The 19,653-nt window shown below is 39.3% G+C and overlaps 1 protein-coding gene across 6 annotated transcripts in view; it reads left to right on the top strand.

Annotated features, from left to right (window-relative positions):
• Positions 1-19,653, top strand: part of CSNK1G1 (casein kinase 1 gamma 1) — a 196,623-nt gene that overhangs the window by 138,822 nt on the left and 38,148 nt on the right. For all 6 annotated transcript variants that reach the window (XM_087428414.1, XM_087428422.1, XM_004421683.3 and 3 more), the window contains 3 exons: positions 11,031-11,182; positions 13,536-13,770; positions 19,028-19,113. In XM_087428414.1, the coding sequence (XP_087284540.1) occupies positions 11,031-11,182; positions 13,536-13,770; positions 19,028-19,113 (473 nt within the window). The remainder of the gene's footprint in view (positions 1-11,030; positions 11,183-13,535; positions 13,771-19,027; positions 19,114-19,653) is intronic.

Below are 19,653 nucleotides of genomic sequence, written 5' to 3'. Positions count from 1 at the left end.
AAATTTAAAATTAAATTCATGGTTCTCATTTGTGTCTTACATTGTATTTCTGTTAGGCAGTGCTGTTATAATGCAATAGTGTATTCCTAGTGTGTACTTAGAAGAAAATACTTCCTGTGAAAATATTATTAAAGAGATAGTAAGGCAGATAGCAGATAAAATCCTTATTTTTTCTCTTGTTTATTCTTTTGCTCTTCTTTTATTTACTCAGATATCTCTGCCTTTGTAACGTTATTAATAACCTCTGCCATAATTTTTAGAGACATTTGCTTAACCAATCGGTGGTTCAGAATTAAAAGAAACTCCAGCTGAGAGCAAAATAGTCTTAGTTTTTCTCATTTCGGAGAGGTGTTACCTTGCCTTTGCCTCTGTTCTTTTAGCTGCCTATATGTTTGCTGCTCCCTCAGCCTGGAACATTCACTCTCCCCATTCCAGCTTAATCAGCTCTTAACCATACTTCAAGGCTCAGCCTATGACCCCTGCTCTGTGAAGCCTTCCCCAGCTCCTTTAGTCAAGGTTAGATGCCCTTTACTATTCCCATAGCACTCTATTCTCACTTGTCATGTTTGATGAATGGACAAACTGAACACTAGACACTTTGAACCTAATTGAATTTGAACCTGGAAGCAGGGGCACTGCAACACTTATTCCTCAGACTAACTGAAAATCAGCAAGATAAATGAGTTCACTTTGCTTCTTTTTTTTTTTGTGAGGAGATCAGCCCTGTGCTAACATCTGCCAATCCTCCTTTTTTTTTTGCTGAGGAAGACTGGCCCTAGGCTAACATCCGTGCCCATCTTCCTGCACTTTATATGGGACGCTGCCACAGCATGGCTTGCCAAGTGGTACGTCGGTGCGCACCCGGGATCTGAACCGGCGAACCCCGGGCCGCCGCAGCGGAGCGCGCGCACTTAACCACTTGCGCCACCAGGCCGGCCCCACTTTGCTTCTTTGCAAGTCTTCATGCCTCCTCAGTGACCAGAATTATAAGGTCATCTTGAATGTTCCATCAGGTCACATCTGTTCTGACTGTAGAGATATTTGGGTGAAGGCTCAAATGAGAAAAGAATGGCAGGATGTAGCATCTGTTCCATTGACTGGTTGTTCTGTGGCAAGCCACTTAACTTCTACTTTCCCATTCAGAAAATGAGGGTGACACTTGGTACTTTACTCTCCCAGGGCTATTTTGATGCTTAAGGAAGGGTATTATAATATTAAGAGAGTTCAATACTAGGGGACACTCTGCTTCTGTGCTGTGATTAGACTGTGTGCCTTAGTGAGTTTTGTTTTGTTTTTTCAATCAGGAGACTTCTGGGAACAATTTGTTAAATGGGTCCAAAGTTAATGAAAACATATGCTTATCTGCTTTATATACTTTGTGTGTTAATCTAGGCATATGCCAGGTTGGCTTCTGAATTCCTAAATGATGTGTTTAATTTATTAGTCTTCATTGAAGATTGACTCCTTGATTGTATTAGAAAAATACCACTAATGCACTCCTAATGTAATCTTACCTGTGCTTTTGTAAGAGAAATTTTACTCTTTCTTTATTACTTGAGTTCATAATCTATCAACATCATCAGTGTCTTTTGGTTGTTAATTAGGTTCGTATACAGACCAGGTTTTACTGAATCTTTACAAAATCAGTTAGTCTCCTATCAAAGTAATGTGATCCAGTAGTACTTGCTGCCACTCTAAATGTCCGTGAACTTAGAGAGCCTGAGAGTTGGAGGCAAAAGTTGGGGTTTTAGGTCTTGGCTGAGCAAGTCACTTCAATCAGTTACCTTACCTATAAAATGACAGTAGTAATACTTATACATATTTGTTGGGGTTAAATGGGAGAACCTATATAAAAGCACTTCATAAACTATAAAACAGTTTATGGCTGATAGACTTTTGTGATAGGAGTATGCTTTGAGTGAAATTTTCTAATTGTAGCATTGAACAAATAACAAGGGAGGGAGGATTTTCATTGCCTTGAAATATCGATGATATTTTGGATAAAAAGCTGGAGACTCCTCCCAACACTCTACAGCTATGTGTAAGAGAGGAGATAACTGTGCTGGGGCTTTGGGAATAATGGGTCAAGGCAAGTTCCGAAAGCAGTTTTAAATACTCCCTGGGCCTGGATACTTTAGTATTAAGACTGTAGTGCTAAATGTTGAAAACAGGCTCAGGACTAGAGACAGACCAGGGACCGAGGAGGCTTTAGAACTCTGGCAATTTGACAATATATACTAAAGTGTTAAATATGCATGCCCCTTAACTCAGCATTTCTTCTTCAAGGAATTTACACTCAAGATACATTTGCATTTATGCCCCAAAACTTAGGCACGAGGATTTTTTGCAGTGTTGTATGCGTATTTGTCTAGACAATTTTATTTTCAAATGATAGAGTTTAAGCTCACTTAAGAAAGAGAGAGGCTTGGGGGGCAGATTTCTTGGCTCACAGGACTGAGAATTCTAGCAATATTCTCACTTCAGGCCAGCCAGATCCAGATTAACACTATCCCTGGTCCTCAGGTTGTGTGGTATATTTATCTGTCTCTCTGTTTCTCTCAGCAGTGCTTTCTCTGTGTTAGTTTCATTCTCAGATAGGTCATCTACCTATTTTCATGTGGTACTATCTGGCAGCTCCAGGCTAAGCTCTTTCCAGTTTAGCACTTGAGGGGGACAAATTGTTCCTCCTTCTCTATAGTTCCACAAAAGTCCTGGAGTTGACTCTCATTATACTGATGTGAGTTCCCCAGGGCAGGGGGATAGAATACTGTGATCAGCCTGGCTTGAGTCATATCCTTGGGGTGGCAGTGGGAAATGGGTTGACCCTGCTTTAACCACATGAAGTAACATTGAGGAAATGGTGCTTTCCCACTGGAAGAGTAAGGTATTGTTATCAGAAGAAGGAAGAAAAGGCTGCAGCCCAGGCAAAAGCAATATCTGTTCACTATAATATCTATTTCTAATAACAAATATACGGATACAACCTAAATGTCCATTAGTACAAGAAAACTTAAATATGATACATCATAGGATGGGATACTATGTAGCTATTAAAATGAATGAGGTATATCCATGTGTTGACAAGAAAAAATGTCCACTATATAATATTAAAAGTGAAGTTGCAGAAAAGTATTCTTAGTTATGTGTATTATCTGTTATGGATGTGAATACTTTTTTTCGTATATTTCCGTATTGCTTTTGGTTTGCTGTTACATTTGATTGTTTAAAGTGAGTGTATATATCATTTTTATAATTTAAAAAAGTAATGCCTCAGACGGCCCCTATTCCATACCAGGGACTGGAATTGACAAAGCTCAAGAACTGTAGAGAGATGGACATATCATAGGAAAGCTGAAAAGATAGTATTCATAGAGCTGATATAAAAATAATGGGAACTAAGGGGTAGATAGGACTGATTAAGCTGCCTGTGCAGCAGGGCAGGGGATTTATATCCTGGAAGAGTGACAGAGAATTGCTAGAAAAAGTAAATGTTAACCAAAAGGCACATGGTTTGGCAAAGGTGGAGTAGGGAGCACAGAGAATAACTTTGGCAACCCTGTGAATGAAAGGGAAGAACAGAGACGGAGGATATAGGCAACTTAGTGTAAGGAAGAGAGCGGTGAATCTGGAGTTGAGAGATCTGGTTGTGTTACTTGGGCACCCTGTTACCTAGGAAAGGTCACACAACATCTCTTAGGGTCTCTATCTCATATGTAAAATGGAGTTATTAGTATTTCACCTTTTTTCTTCACAGAACGACTGTGAGATTCAAGTGAGATGGAAAGGGGCTACCTATGTAAAGAAAAGACCATGTAATTCCAAGTTAGCCAGGACCAGAATATAGTATTTGTCTATAAATGTAGTGGGAGAAGAAAAGGGTAGGAAGATGTCATCAGACTTTCTTTGTACATTAGATGACTTATCTGACTAAAATTTTATTGGTCATAGAATCTATTTTAATGGGCAGGTGCTTTTTTTTTTTTTTTTTAATTTTATTTATTTATTTATTTTTTCCCCCAAAGCCCCAGTAGATAGTTGTATGTCATAGTTGCACAGCCTTCTAGTTGCCTTTTTTTTTTTTTTTTTTTTTTTTTGCTGAGGAGGATTCGTCCTGAGCTAACATCCGGTGCCAATCTTCCTCCTTTTGTGTGTGATCCGCCCCCACAGCATGGCTACTGACAGATGAGTGGTGTGGGTCTGTGCCTGGGAACTAAACGCGGCTGCTGAAGCAGAGCATGCTGAACTTAACCACTAGGCTACAGGGGCTGGCCCAGCAGGTGCTTTTTTGAGAGAAGGGAAGACATTTACATTTGTTTGTGTGTAGCTTTCAGTACTGTTAACTAAAGTGAATATTCTACATAGTTCACCGGCGTGTGGTAACAGGAAGATAAAACTGCAGATACCATATGCAACCATCATGGAGGAAAATACACAGAAGAATGTCAATTTAGAAAAGCTACAACTCTGAATTAGTTGGAATCCTCATACTGGTGGCTTGCCCAACAGAACATTTTTTGTTGTTTTAATATCATTCCCAGGAAATTCAAACAAGAACTGCTGAGAAATATCAGTTCTGTTAGCATTTCCTGCACATTTAAAATCTGATTAATTTGTTTTGCTCTGTATGTGTGTGCATTTTAGCATTTTGAGGCAAGCCTTGTGCCTTGCAAATAGAAAACTCAAGCGGCGTTTCGTTGAATTGTATTTAAATTATTTATTTATTTATTTACTTAGTATTTATTCTAGCCTTATCTATCATATGCTTGGACCAGTGCTAGGCACTGACATACAAACATAGTTAACACATAGTAGTCACTGCCTTCAGATAGCCTTCTGTTAGGAGGGAAGACAGACACATGGACAAAGAAAGTGTAATAGGAGCAGGGCAGGATTCTCAGGAACTGGTTCACTGTACTTTAACCTCATTTTTTTTTTTCTCATTCCTTCTAAATACTTGCCAGAACTTTCTTGACTTTTTAGTTGTTACTGTTCAGGTGTGTGTTAAGAAGAATTGAATATCTCCTCTTAGCTTTTGAAACTCAATCTCAATAGATATTCTGTCTTTATAACTTAATCACAGGAACTGCAATACTAAGGAAAGTGGAAAATTTTCAGAAACTGAGTTTTTTATCCCATAAATTTACCAGTTCTGAGCTGAGTTAGTCTTGTTGGAAAAAGAAAGGACCCCCCCATCCCCACCCCATCCCAAAACACAGCATATTTTTTAAATCGGTTTTTGTGTTAGATGCTATCTACTGCAGAAGAAATCTGTTCTCCTATCTTGGGCTTTCCTTCCTAACTCCTTTGGATAAATAAAACTTTGAACCTGCTTTGGGGCTCAAGGCCTTGCTAATTTTCTGTATATAATAGAGAAACTGTACTCAGTTTCTGTGGCTCAGAAATGTGAGATTATTCCTCTGCTCTTGCCTTTCCTCACCTTCTCTTCCCCCACCATACAAAATTTGAGCTTGTGTGAATAGCATATGTCTAGCGATATTCCGGTTCCCAAGAGGCCTGCGAACAAGATGATTGTAAAGCATTTTTCATTATAGGACAAAGTAATCCTGATTCCTAATTTTGGGTCTAGCTGTTTTTGTTATTAAACCAGCATTTTGAGTAGATTCGTATGTTGAACTGGTTCATATTTTAAAGAGGCATTTTTCAGAGTTAGAGAAATGAGAGGGATTTTTTTCTTTTTTTAAAAGAGAAATGTATTTTCTCATATCTTTGTAATAATGCATTGTTTGTAGAGTTTTTTCCTGAGTTTTAAAGGCTGTGCTTTTATTTTCCTTTTTCACTTCTTCCCGTGGAATATCATCCTGTTTATCTGCCTATTCTTTCTGCTTTCTTGTTAAGTGGACTTGTTTAATATTATTATTGTTCCTGATGATAATTCCCCATGTATTAATAATTCCCTGATCTCTCACAGACACTAAAGAACATTCATTAGTTGTGTTAGAAGCCACTACCATTGGTGGAACCAAGGACAGTTTAATTTTGGAGCAAAACTGTCCTATTTTCTTTAAAAATTAAAAAACAAACTGTATAAACAAAAGAAGGAAATTGCCGAGGTCATTATGTCCTTATAGATTTTCTCCAGCCCTGACTTTAGAAGACAGTCATCACCAACGTATACTTATTTTTTCATGGAAATATTAATATAGATGTTATTTTTTACATGTAGATATTAATGTATTTATGGGACTTACTGGAATTTGCTTCACAGCTAGGTAAATTTAGTTTTTCAAAAAGAATGAAAGGCTAATTATTAAGCAATAATGTGATCAAATTGCCAAAAGCTTCAAAGGGGTTCTATTTCAGTTCTCAGCCTGATGTGCATTTAAAAATATCTCTACTTAGAGTAGTTACTGTTCATAATGCATTGTGGAATCTTTTTAGGTAACAGCTTAGATGATAAAGAAGCCATTATCCTTGATTTGGTGTATTTAACCCAAGTCACATTTGTGACAGACTGAAAATTAGCTGTAGTGTTGTACACCTCCTTTCCTGTTCTGTGCAGCTTGATGTATGTGTGAGCCACATGTCCAGCAGGATTTATAAGAATATGTTACTAATGGATGGAAAAGCTATTTTCATAGTACCGTGTAAAAATATACCAGATAACATGTGCAGTGTATAATAACCTTGCAGTTTTGTTTTATAAGAGATTTAACCTGTGGCTAAAGGAAATATAATGAAATCTATTGGAAATCCTTTAGAAGAGGAAAATTCGGGATTCACTTCTTTAATTTCCAGGCTTTTATGCAGTTGACCAATTTAGGAGGGAGACCTCATTAGTGCTTTATTTCCAGAGCAGATGAGAGATTATAGAACTACCTCAGTTTCTGAAATACCATGGATCAAAGAATTCAGTACATATCTACCTTGCCCACCTCTCCCACTTCATTCCCATTACCTCATAATTTCTTGCAGGAAGTACCTTGTTTACCACATGTATCGCTTTTGTTGCATTTAAATTTCTTTTTTTTTTTTTTTTTTTGTGAGGAAAGTCAGCCCTGAGCTAACATCTATGCCAATCCTCCTCTTTTTGCTGAGGAAGACTGGCCCTGGGCTAACATCTGTGCCTATCTTCCTCCACTTTATGTGGGACGCTGTCACAGTGTGGCCTGACAAGCGGTTCATCAGTGCGCACCTGGGATCCGAACCCGGGCCACCAGCAGCGTAGCGTGCGCACTTAACCGCTTTGCCACAGGGCCGGCCCTGTATTTAAATTTCTTAAGCAACAGATTAGAGATGGCTTTGCAAAAGAAGAGTGAAATATAATATTCAGGATTTCTCATTTAAATGCAGTACAGGTGATAAATCATTGCTGTGCAGTAATCTTTGACCAAAGAGAGAGACTTTTTTAGTGGGCCTATGTCTCTGACTTTCACCACCAGCACTGGCCACTTTATGGGCAGTCATGTGAGAAACTATGCACAGAATGGAACTTGTGTAGGCATTTCTCTGTACAGATAGTTCTAATACGTTATGGCTACTATGGCTACATCTTTCAAAGAGACTTTTTTGCTCAGCAGCACATTTTCAGTAATACCTAAGAAACTCCAGACAGACAAGTGTTTTAAATAGCCTTAAAATGATTCCCTTCAAAAGGTATTGAGTCCAATTGTTCTGATGTGAAAGAACTTCTGAAAGACACTGGTCTGTCAGTGTTTTCTGAGTCCTCATAATATATTAGTCATAAAACAAAGCAATACCCTTTATTTCTACCCTCTAGGTATGGTTTTCCAACTGAGACTGCACTTCAGAATCACCTGTGGAGCTATGCTTACATCCACTCCTAGAAATTCTGGTTTAGTAGGTTAGAAGTGAAGTCACTGCATCTGTTTTTTAAAATTTTAGAGATGTTTCTAATAGACACACTTCCTGTTGAGTACCACTACCAGCTTACATTTGAAATTGTACCACACATATTGTATATAACATGGAGGCAAGTTTCATTCATACTTTCTGTATGGCTTTACAAGGAGGAACCTAGACGGAAATCCTAGCTATAGTCAGAATTGAATTTTGGATTTAAAAGGGAACCAATCTAAAAACCGCTTCTCTTTACAGATGACAAAGCAGAGAGGTGAAGGAATGTTCAGAGTTGGTAGTAGAACCAAATACTAGATCTAAGACTCTGACTTGAGTTCTTTCTACACTAGCATCTTGGACCTAGACCATCTTTGAGAAAAACTTCAAAGCTACTCAGTAATCTAGAAGTTGTCTTGAGCATCCCAAAGCCTGCCAGGGTATTGTGAGGTCTCAGGGTATTTCATAAAAGGAGTAATAATGCAGCCAGCAGGAACTCCTCACATCTTTGAAGTTACTAGGCAGGAGTTATGAGTGACGTAACTCATAGTTAGAAATTATAAATATCACCCAGAATGCTTTTGTGACTTCTTTGTAAACATGGAAATTTCAGACGAGACATGCCTAGATTTGGTACTAAAGATTCTTGAGAACAAGATGATCATTTGTCTCATTTAAACTGATCCTTAAGTATTGGCAGCAAGTCTAGGATGTTATGCCAATATTATATTTCTAAGCAGGCCTGACTTTTAGCTTGTACTTCAGAAAGAGGATATTGTGCCCAGATTTGCAATTTAACTAACTAAAGGAATAATATGTTTATTAATTAGGATTAGATTTGGCTGTAAAAAAAAAAAAACAACCAAAAACCAAATAACAGTAGTTCAGTCAAGGTAGAGATTGATTTTTCTTTTGAATTAAAAAAGTACAGAGGGGAGGGAAGTCCAACATTGGTGTGGTTACTTCACAGCCATCAAGGACTCAGATCCTTATCATTTTTGTTCCGTCCATTCTTGGCACTGTCTTACAGCCTCAAGGTGTCTGGTGGTTCTAGATGGCTCTGGAGCTTCAGCCAATCTTCAAAGGGGTATACCTCCAACTTGAGTCAGCTCTCTTGAAAGAGCTTTTCTAGAACCACCCCATCCAATAATTTCTACTTCCATCTCACTGGTCATTCCTATTATCAAGGGAGGATGGAAAGTTATAACTGGACAGGTTGCCTTTTGCAATAATTAGAAGTTCTATTATTAAGAAGGAAGGAGAGAATGGATGTTGAGCAGGCAACCAACAGATCTGCCACAATCTCCTCTGAAGAATATAATATTTATATTAGGGAAATGAAATTTTAGTGACATCAAAAACTATTATATAGGATATAAATTTAAAAGATCCCCAAACTACAGTCTACCATGTATTTGATTAATAAAAGCAATAAATCTCTACAATGATAGTATTTTGCTTTGGATTTCTCAGCAGGACTCGTTGGGAACAGCTGTTAGGTTTTGTATATTTTTAAATAAACTGAAGAATGAGTTCTTCAAAACAACAGAAGAAAAAAGACACTTCAAATTAAATCTTGTTTCCTTTTGTAAATAGGGAGACTCAAAACAACCACAAGGACAATTCGGTGGATATTTATGGAGCTAGCAGGAGCAGAGTATACTATATTAGATGATATGAGCTAGGGATGAACATATTAAAACACTCAATTTGTTTAGTATTTAGAAGGAACAAGATAGCCTGATGCACCATGTGAAATAGTTAAACACATAGCAATGAATTGTACCAATTCCAGCTATATAAGACCTGTCATGGAGAGAAGGATGGGTACATTGGATTAAAGTTCTAAGTATTAGATATTGTCCTAGTCCATTTGTGCTGCTGTAACAAAATACCACAGACTGGATGGCTTATAAACATGGAAATTTATTTCTCACAGTTCCAGAGGCTGAAAGTCCAAGATCAGGGTGCCAGCGTGGTCAGATTCTGGTGAGAGTCCACTTCCACGTTGCAGATTGCTGACTTCCTGCTGTGTCCTCACATGATGGAAGGGGCTAGGGAGTTCTGTGGGGTCTCTTTTATAAGGGCACTAATCACCTGCTGAAGGCCCCACCTCTTAAAACCATCGCATTGGACATTAGGTTTTCAACATATGAATTTTGCAGGGACACAGACATTGAGATCATAACAGATATAATCACCTCTGTCTGTATCAAACCTGTACAAATAAAAAGAGAATGGGAAGATGAAGAGAATTTTATTATCTAAAAAACTTGTAGGCAGAAGCAAGCAGTTATTTGCAGCATATGCAACTATAGACCATGGTAAATATAAATGTGTAAGATGGAAGTGTTTCTACTCTTGAGACCAGATTTTTTAAATGTTCTGTAGTCTCATTGGTATCCACTGTTCACATGGTGTCATTTAACACATATTTACTGAGTGCCTCATATTTACAATACACTTTAAGGAGGAAATTCATTCACAAGTTGCCACTTAGGTGAGAAAGTCTAGATTTTGGCTTCTTAAAGATATGCATTTCAAATCTGGGGAAAACCCAGCCTTGTATTTTTTTTTTTTTTTTTCCTTTTCCTTTCATAGTTAGTTATCAGTAACCAAACCCTGCCTGTTGACTTTGCTCTAGCTGACAGAAAACAGGAAACTACAGAGACTCCCCGTGAGAAGAGGGCCAGGCTGTACCCTCTGTGACCTCGCCCCTTCAGTCTGAGTTTTCCTTGGGGCAGCAGTTGCAAACAGCTCCATGCAGCTCTGGCAGTAAGCATAGGGAGTGCAAATGAAACCAGCTAATTGCAGCAAGGTCTGTTAGCCTGGCCTTTGAGCTCAGTGAGCCATCTTTTGAACCTTTTATGATAGTATACTTTTGGACATCCTTGGGGGAGAATAGTTTGCACTCTGATTCAATAATGGATCAGGGCCCATTCTCTGTTTTATATAGCAGTGGAAATGCCTTTGGTACTCTGGTATTAAATAACTGCTTATTTGGACATATTGTGCAGTGACTTAGCCTTTCCCACCCATTGTTAATTCCCTTTGAAGCTATTGTGCTCAGTTTAAAGCTCTCTGGTAGGTACTATGGAAGAAAATGGAAATCTCACAGTTTCTACTTTCTTTGTATCTACTCAGTGCTGATGCAGCTATCTCATATTTTGGTTTTGTGTCCCCCACTCTGCACCCTATTTCCCCTTTGATTTCAGGTGAAGGTCTCCCGCAGGTGTATTACTTTGGACCATGTGGGAAATACAATGCCATGGTGCTGGAGCTCCTCGGCCCTAGCTTGGAGGACTTGTTTGACCTCTGTGACCGAACTTTTACTTTAAAGACCGTGTTAATGATAGCCATCCAGTTGGTAAGTTGGCATTGCTATTCTGCAAGAGGATAGGTGGGTCCCCCAGCCACATCCTTGTGTCGCTTTTGGTGATTTACTAGCTGTAGTGACACCTAGTGAATGCATTCTCACAGGGTTGATGGCATTCTAAGAAGCTGGTTGGGGCAAAAAGAGTTAACCCAGAGAAGTCACACTGCATCTGCTGTTTGCTCTCTTTTAAGAATTTGCACCTTGGAGCAATACCCTTACCCTTAACTCAAGCGGAAGCATATAATTTAGATTAGGGAGATAGAGCATCATTAGGTGAAGTTGTACTAATGCAAGTAATTTCTTCAATGTTTTATTTATAAATTTTAAACACATGCCTGTAAAGTTTCGTCATGTTCTCCCTCTCCCCTCACAGTTGCATTCGAGAGAAGATTGGAGATGTAACTCACTGCCCTAACAATCAGATTCCAAAGTTTGTGTGACCAAGAACCTGCGTTAGTTCTCTGGCCTTCAGTTCGCACAGAGACTGACACAGCTGAAGAGGCAGCTCTCTCAGCTCCTACCAGATTATACCCAATACCAGTTAAAGGAGCAGTTAAGACAGTTCCTTTGAGAAGTTTGTCAGCCCTTCAGAGGAAGAATGCAAATGCATCTTTATTGGTCTGGAATGTTGATGGTCTCACCCACTTTACAGTAAAAACTTGGAAATGTTAGAAAATTGACGACTTTTGAGTCCAAAATTCATAATTTTTATTTATTTATTTATATTTTCCCCCAAAGCTCCAGGAGATAGTTGTATGTCATAGTTACCCATCCTTCTAGTTGCTGTATGTGGGATGCGGCCTCAGCATGGCCGGAGAAGCGGTGCGTCGGTGCGTGCCTGGGATCCGAACCCGGGCCGCCAGCAGCAGAGCGCACGCACTTAACCGCTAAGCCACGGGGCCAGCCCTTGAGTCCAAAATTCAAATGTCTGGGCCTCCCTTTCTATACTAACTAGAAAAACTTTATAGGTAAATGAACTTCGTGAAATTTGAATAATTTTATGGTTATTATTTTGAGCTATATTTATTTTCACATAAAAACTGCACTCCTACGCCTGCTGCTGAGTGATTAGCTCTGTGATTTCAGTCCAGTATTAATTTCTCTGAGCCTCACTTCCCTTATTTCTGCGAACAGGAGAGCTGTGTTGGGGACTCCTGTCTGACTGAGGATAGGAAGTTGTGGGCAGGAAGAGAATGTGGCAGTGCCACCTGTCTTCAGAAACCACCAACATATTCTGATATCCTGTCTGGGAATACTTCTTTCCTCTCAAATCCTTACTTTCAAATCCCCTAATTCTATTCCTCATTGCAAATTGTAACATTACAAGCTAAAACTGTATATTATCATTTTAGCTGAATTATACCATCCCACTTTCTTTTATCTTGATATTTATTATGTATATATTTGTATCAAAATATTTTCTGCTTTATAAGAGTAAAGTGACTTTTAAAAAAAATTTTTTTTTAATTTTTTTTTTCCCCCAAAGCCCCAGTAGATAGTTGTATGTTATAGCTGCACATCCTTCTAGTTGCTGTATGTGGGACGTGGCCTCAGCATGGCCGGAGAAGCGGCGTGTCGGTGCATGCCTGGGATCCGAACCCGGGCCGCCAGCAACGGAGTGTGCGCACTTAACCGCTAAGCCACGGGGCCAGCCCCCCCCCCCTTTTTTTTATGAGTTCTTTTTTTTTTTTTTTTTTTTTATTTATTTTTCCCCCCAAAGCCCCATTACATAGTTGTATGTCATAGCTGCACATCCTTCTAGTTGCTGCATGTGGGACGCAGCCTTAGCATGGCTGGAGAAGTGGCGCATCGGTGTGGGCCCGGGATCCGAACCCGGGCCGCCAGCAGCGGAGCATGTGCACTTAACCACCAACCCACGGGGCTGGCCCAAAAAGTGACTTTTTTTGGGGGTTTTTTTTTTGAAGAAGAAGAAGATTGGCCCTGAGCTAACATCTGTTGCAAATCTTCCTCTTTTTCTTTTTTCTCCCTGAAGCCCCAGTACATAGTTGTATATCCTAGTTGTAGGTCCTTCTAGTTCTTCTCTGTCGGTCGCCATCTCAGCATGGCTTGATGAGTGGTGAGTAGGTCCGCACCCAGGATCTGCACTGGCAGACCCCGGGCCGCCAAAGCAGAACACACAAACTTAACCGCTACGCCACTGGGCCGGCCCCCAAGTGTAAAGTGGCATTTATAAGAGTAAAGTGACTCTGGATGATGAGGAAGAAATGAGTTTTATTTTCATTTCAGTAATTAAAACCTTGGGCTGATTAAAGAAAATGTTTTGATGTATTTTTCCAATAAACTTCTTTAAAGAGTATTTCCATCATTGTTTTTTCTCTTTTAGCTTTCTCGAATGGAATATGTGCATTCAAAGAATCTCATTTACCGAGATGTCAAGCCAGAGAACTTCCTGATTGGCCGACAAGGCAATAAGAAAGAGCATGTCATACACATTATAGACTTTGGACTGGCCAAGGAATACATTGACCCTGAAACCAAAAAACATATACCATATAGGGAGCATAAAAGTTTAACTGGAACTGCAAGATATATGTCTATTAACACACATCTTGGCAAAGGTTTGTTTATTTTCTGTTCCATGATAAGGGGCTGGTTGTTAAAACAACTTTTTATTCCAATAACATTTTTGTCCCCATTGTGCATTACAACTTGTGATTCTTATTGCTTCACAAGGTAAGTGATTTTTATACTTGAGGAATTAAGATGATAAGTTAGTGACCTTCCCAAGAATCCTGTTGATAACTTAAGGATTTTTTTTTGTGTGTGTGGGGAAGATCAGCCCTGTGCTAACATCTGCCAATCCTCCTCTTTTTTTTTTGCTGAGGAAGACTGGCCCTGGGCTAACATCCATGCCCATCTTCCTCCACTTTATATGGGATGCCACCACAGCATGGCTTGCCAAGTGGTGCGTTGGTGTGCGCCCGGGATCCGAACCAGTGAACCCCGGGCCGCCGCAGGGGAGCGGGCGCGCTTAACCGCTTGTGCCACTGCGCCGGCCCTGGATTTTTAATTCTTTATACTGTGTTTCCAAATGCCTAGTTTCTCCGCAGTGTGGGTACTTGAATAACTGTATTAAGCTGATAGCATTTTGGTAAGTTTAGTGATAAGTGTGGTATTTACATATGAATGGTCCCATATCTGATAATCCTTAAAAAGGACATCAGGCTGGTATCTGCTCTGGGGAAGAGTGCTTCACTAAAACATGGACTACTGTTCACTGTGCATAATTACATGAATAATTCTTCAGGGAAGAGCCTATGTCTTATTCAGTGAAAATGTATTTACTTTTCCATGAAACTTGTGTTTTATTCAGGGATAAACAATTTGCACAAATATTGCTAAAAGCTCTAATCAAGGCAGAAGGCCTTACTTGTTAGAGAAACTATTTTCGATAAAAGCCTAGGCAACAGTGGGAAGGCCAAGTAGGAAGGGCCCTGGGCCCCTCACCAGCTTCTCCAGAGAAGTTTCCCTTTTTATCTGTGTTATATATTGGGCTTTCATGGAAGATTCTATTTGAAGGAAAGGTTTCAAGGTGATTGAAAAAATTTATTTGAAAATCACCACCCTAGAGAGTAGACATGTAAACAGAGTATTACCAGGTTTCATACGCCTAGATATAGCTAGTTATATCAGATGTTTAAGTATTAATGAACTGTTTACACTAATAAGTATGTTAGAGACTAATGTAAAGAACTACCAAGTTGCCTCATGGAAGAAACTGCACAGGTATTCAGGAGAGGATTCTAGTATTAGTGAAGAGTAAAAATGACATTACAATGTAGTGTGATACAGCTTGAGCTGAAATCATGAATGCTATCAAGATTTTTTCAGTAACCACGTGGAAATCCTCACTTAACTAAGTGTAATACTTGAAAATTAGACTAGAAGGTCATCTGCCATTTATTATTGGTGTCCCTTTGTATAAGTTAATCTCCCTGAAACTTATCTGTAATATGAGAGTAACATTTCACACGGATGTTTTCAAGGTTGAAAGGGTAATATATGTAACACAGGTCTCTTTCATAGTGCTCAGTAGTCCCTTCTTCCTTCCTTTTTACAAAGAGACAGACTGTGTCGTAAATAGTAAAATCATGATTATTTGGTTTAGCTGACAGACTCTAGAAGTTGTTCTAATGCCTGCCTCCTGGGCTCAGCAATTTGTGTTCTGCTTTTATTGTTCTTATCAGGAAAGGCAAGAACAGACGGGGGGTGGGTTTCAGTGTTATGTTTGTATAAAGTACAGTGTAAAGGTTAAGAAAAAGGGATGCAAATCCTGGCTCTTTCACTTCAAGCTATGTGATTTTGGTCCAATAACCTTCTTCCCTTGGCCTCAGTTATCTCATCTATGAAATGGGTGTGATAATAGTACCTTATGTCTTAGAGTTCTGTGAGAAAATGCATAAAAAGTGTTTAGCATAGTGCCTGGTAATAGTATAGACTCTATAATGGTAGTTATCGTTTAGTTATTCTACAAAATATGTTTTAAGCATCTACTGTCACCAGACTGGGTTCCTTCATCTGGTTTAGCCTTTCCTGCTGGAAATTTGAGTTGATCTCCAAACTCAGACTTCCTGGGTTGCAGAGTTTTTTAGGTCAGATCCAACCTGTCACCATATTTTGTCCTCTCTACATTACAGAGAATACATATAGATGGCTGTCACATGCCCTTTAAACTCTGGCCAGGGTGTCAAACCAGAGAGGTTTTTATAGGAACTCTGATCCTACTGGTTTTTAAATGTGTAGCATCTTTTATGTTGTAATGAAGAAAAAGGGAAGTGTATCTTTAAATGACTTGGAGAGAATTGCCTATTAATTTAGTGAGGAAGGGAACAAGGGAAGAAGCCTCCTAAACCTGATATTACCGCATCAGATTGGCCACCTTCCCACTGATGAAGCCCTGATTAAGACAGCCCATTTTGTATTCTTTACATCTTTCCGATTGGTTGAAAGCAAGTTTTTTATGGTGTTGAAGAATTTTGTATCCTACTGGTCTCACTGGTATTAAAACCTTTCTTCTTTGAAAATGAAAATATGCTGCATGAAAAAACAAGGGCATGTGGAAATACTGAATTGAACAAATGTGGAGTGTTCAAAGAAATATGGAAATAAAGCATGGCTTTGGTTTTCACTCTGATTTTTTTCTTGAAAGGCGCTAATGACTCAAATTATAGATTATTTTAGAATTTTAGAGCTGGAAAATGACTTTTTAGATTATTTAAATCAACTACTTTATTTTCAGGTAAGGAAATTGAGGCCCAAAGTAGGTGATTTGCTCATGCTTAGTTTCACATGGATTAAATTAATGGAAAGGATGGGCCAAGGAACTATTTTTTTTCCTATTATCCTATATTCCACAGCTATTTTTTATGGTTCTCAGTATTTGAAAAGTTACTTTATTACTAATTCCAGTGACTTTAAATGTGTTTTGTTTATTAGTTTTTTGATTTTTTTAAAATCTCCTTTTATAATGGGCTTTGCTATAAGGAGTTTGGCTTTTTTCTCAATATTGAAAATGTGGTGAGTTTCGCCCTCTAGTGCTCAACTAACTAAAGTGCAACTATTTGTCCAGTGAATTTTTTATTACCAAGGGACTTTTTGTTACAGGAAGTGAATATAAAAATGGAAAGACGATGAGTAGGTGTGATATAGTGTGAGAAACTGCAAGGTGTGGTTTCTCTATCTGCCCTGCTTTGTAGGAGGCCTCAAACCACCCTGCATATTCTTTTTTTTATTTGTATATCTTTAGGTTTTGTTAACAAACTCGGTTGTTTTCTAATGGCTTTTGGTTTTCAATTATATATAAAATTTATTGCAAACTTCAGGCAAGCCATGTAGACAAAAGCTTCTGATGATTTTGCTGTTTTGTTTCATTCTTTTAAAGATTATTTCAGTTGATATGCATCAACTCAATTTTATGTTATATGTATCTCTTGTCAGGGTGCCTCCCCTTCCTATTAGTGACCACCTGTGCAAAAACCTCCGTCAAACTGCAATTTAGAAACTTGCCTTTGTTTCTTCATCTACCCTGTAAAGTTCTGTTCACTCTTTTTCATGCAAATTTCCCATAATTGGAGGCAGCGCTTAAACATGTTGTGCTTTTGTATTTTGAGTTAGCTGAGTAGCTTTCCCTGGCTCCCTGACTCTCTTAGGTTTTCCTTTCTGCACAAAGAAAGCACAATCAAGTTTAAGGTAACCCCTTAGTATTGCTTCTGTAATTTCTTTTGGTAAAGCCCTAAACTTGATTCTGAAAAATAAACACATAAAATGTCTGAGAGGAACCATAATTGGCAAATCAGAAATGGAGGAATGGGGGCCGGCCCTGTGGCTTGGTGGTTAAGTGCACGCGCTGCGATGGTGGTGGCCCGGGTTCGGATCCCGGGTGCGCATCGAGGCACCACTTCTCCGTTCATCCTGAGGCCGAGTCCCGCATACAGCAACTAGAAGGATGTGCAGCTACGACATACAACTATCCACTGGGGCTTTGGGGGGAAAAATAAAATAAATAAAATCTTTAAAAAAAAAAAAAAAAAAAGAAATGGAGGAATGGACGACTTACTGTCAGTCTGACAACCAAAGAATGTAGAGGATATTTTCTGAGATGAGGTTATAGTTTTTTATTAACTGTTCTGCAGTTCTTTACCGTCTTAATTTTCGCAATTAAGAGGAAAGAAAGAAAAACCCAGCAACTTGTTTTATATGGTAAGCTCCTAGAATGCAGGGATCCTGTTTTATGTGCCCATAAAGGACACCTTAGTAACAAGTTTTAAATTTTTCTTTTTTTATTTTATTTTTATTATTATTAAAGATTTATTTATTTATTTTTCCCCCCTAAGCCCCAGTAGATAGTTGTATGTCATAGCTGCACATCCTTCTAGTTGCTGTATGTGGGACACGGCCTCAGCATGGCTGGAGAAGTGGTGCATTGGTACGTGCCCGGGATCTGAACCCGGGCCGCCAGCAGCGGAGCGCGCGCACTTAACCGCTAAGCCACGGGGCCGGCCCTAAATTTTTCTTAAGGTGGCTGTGGAACATGGCACAAATGGAATGGAGCTGAGAGATTACGCATTGGTAGTCACGTATATCAAACTAAATTTTAAATCTTAATTTTTATGAATAAAAAGTGCCGGGCATGTGTGCTAGGCATTCTGCAGCTTGTCTTCGCGGGCCTAGCCAGAATGGACTGTTAACAGCTTCAGCTGCATAATCTGCTGCTCACTTTCCGTGATGGTAATGAAGGGTAATTGTAGCCCCATATACTGGAAATAACATTTCATTTAAATTGTCTTACTTTCAGGAAGGTAACAGCATTGAATGAGAAGTGGTTACTCATCGTTTAGTGATTTGGACGTGGTTTTAGTTTAGGATTGTCTCTTTTCACTTGATATTTACTTGCTAGTGACAGATCTAGGCAAAGGAAGTAAACATTGTTTTTTGGTTTTGATCTAAAATACTATCCTAGGGCCGGCCCCGTGGCTTAGCGGTTAAGTGTGCACGCTCAGATTACTGGCGGCTCAGGTTCGGATCCCGGGCGCGCACCAACGCACCACTTCTCCAGCCATGCTGAGGCCGCGTCCCACATACAGCAACTAGAAGGATGTGCAACTGTGACATACAACTATCTACTGGGGCTTTGGGGGAAAAATAAATAAATAAAAATTAAAAAAAAACTAAAATACTATCCTGGTTTAGATATACAAAGAATTTGTAAGCAGAACCTTTCTAGACCAGAAGGGTTTCCGAAGGGATTACTTGGTTTTGAACCCCTTTCTGCTTTAATAACTGCAAACATAATGTGTGATCTGTCTTCTCTTTTAGAGCAAAGCCGGCGGGATGATTTGGAAGCCCTAGGCCATATGTTCATGTATTTCCTTCGAGGCAGCCTACCCTGGCAAGGACTCAAGGTATCCTTGAAAGTGCTCAGTGGAGGGCTTTGTTTCAATACTCAGTTGTTAATGAAGAGGCTGACTTGATGTCTGTAAGAAGTACAAAGGGGAATATGGGCTACAGAGATGAGAAACAGGGACTGGTTACATCAGCCTATATTATAAACGTTCACCTGGGCCTTGGAAGCTCTGTTTTTGCTCACAATTGTCTTCTTCCCCTTCTGAATCCTTCTTCCTTGTTTTTGGGTTTTCCATAATCTCTTCCCTCATTCCCTCCCAGCCTTGCCAGTGCTGCTTTTCCCTCTGTGTCAGTATTCCTCCTCCACTACCATTACATAGAGGGAAGAGTGTTCCCAGTGTGTTGAGGAATGCTGGAACAAATTGATGGCAGCAGCTGCTACACATTTTACCAGAAGGCCAGCAGGGCTGGGTGTGCCCCTAAGGGGGACTGGAAAATATTTGTTCATCCTGTATAGCCTAAGGGGCCACCTGAACTAAAACAAAAATTCAGGTTTAACATTATTGTTTGAGTGTTTTATTGAATAAATGCCTGTGCAA

Source organism: Ceratotherium simum, chromosome 3 (assembly GCF_057802395.1).
Source record: "Ceratotherium simum simum isolate JZ-2026a chromosome 3, ASM5780239v1, whole genome shotgun sequence".
Taxonomy (NCBI): Eukaryota; Metazoa; Chordata; class Mammalia; order Perissodactyla; family Rhinocerotidae; genus Ceratotherium; species Ceratotherium simum.
This window is presented reverse-complemented; position numbering and strand designations above follow the sequence as displayed.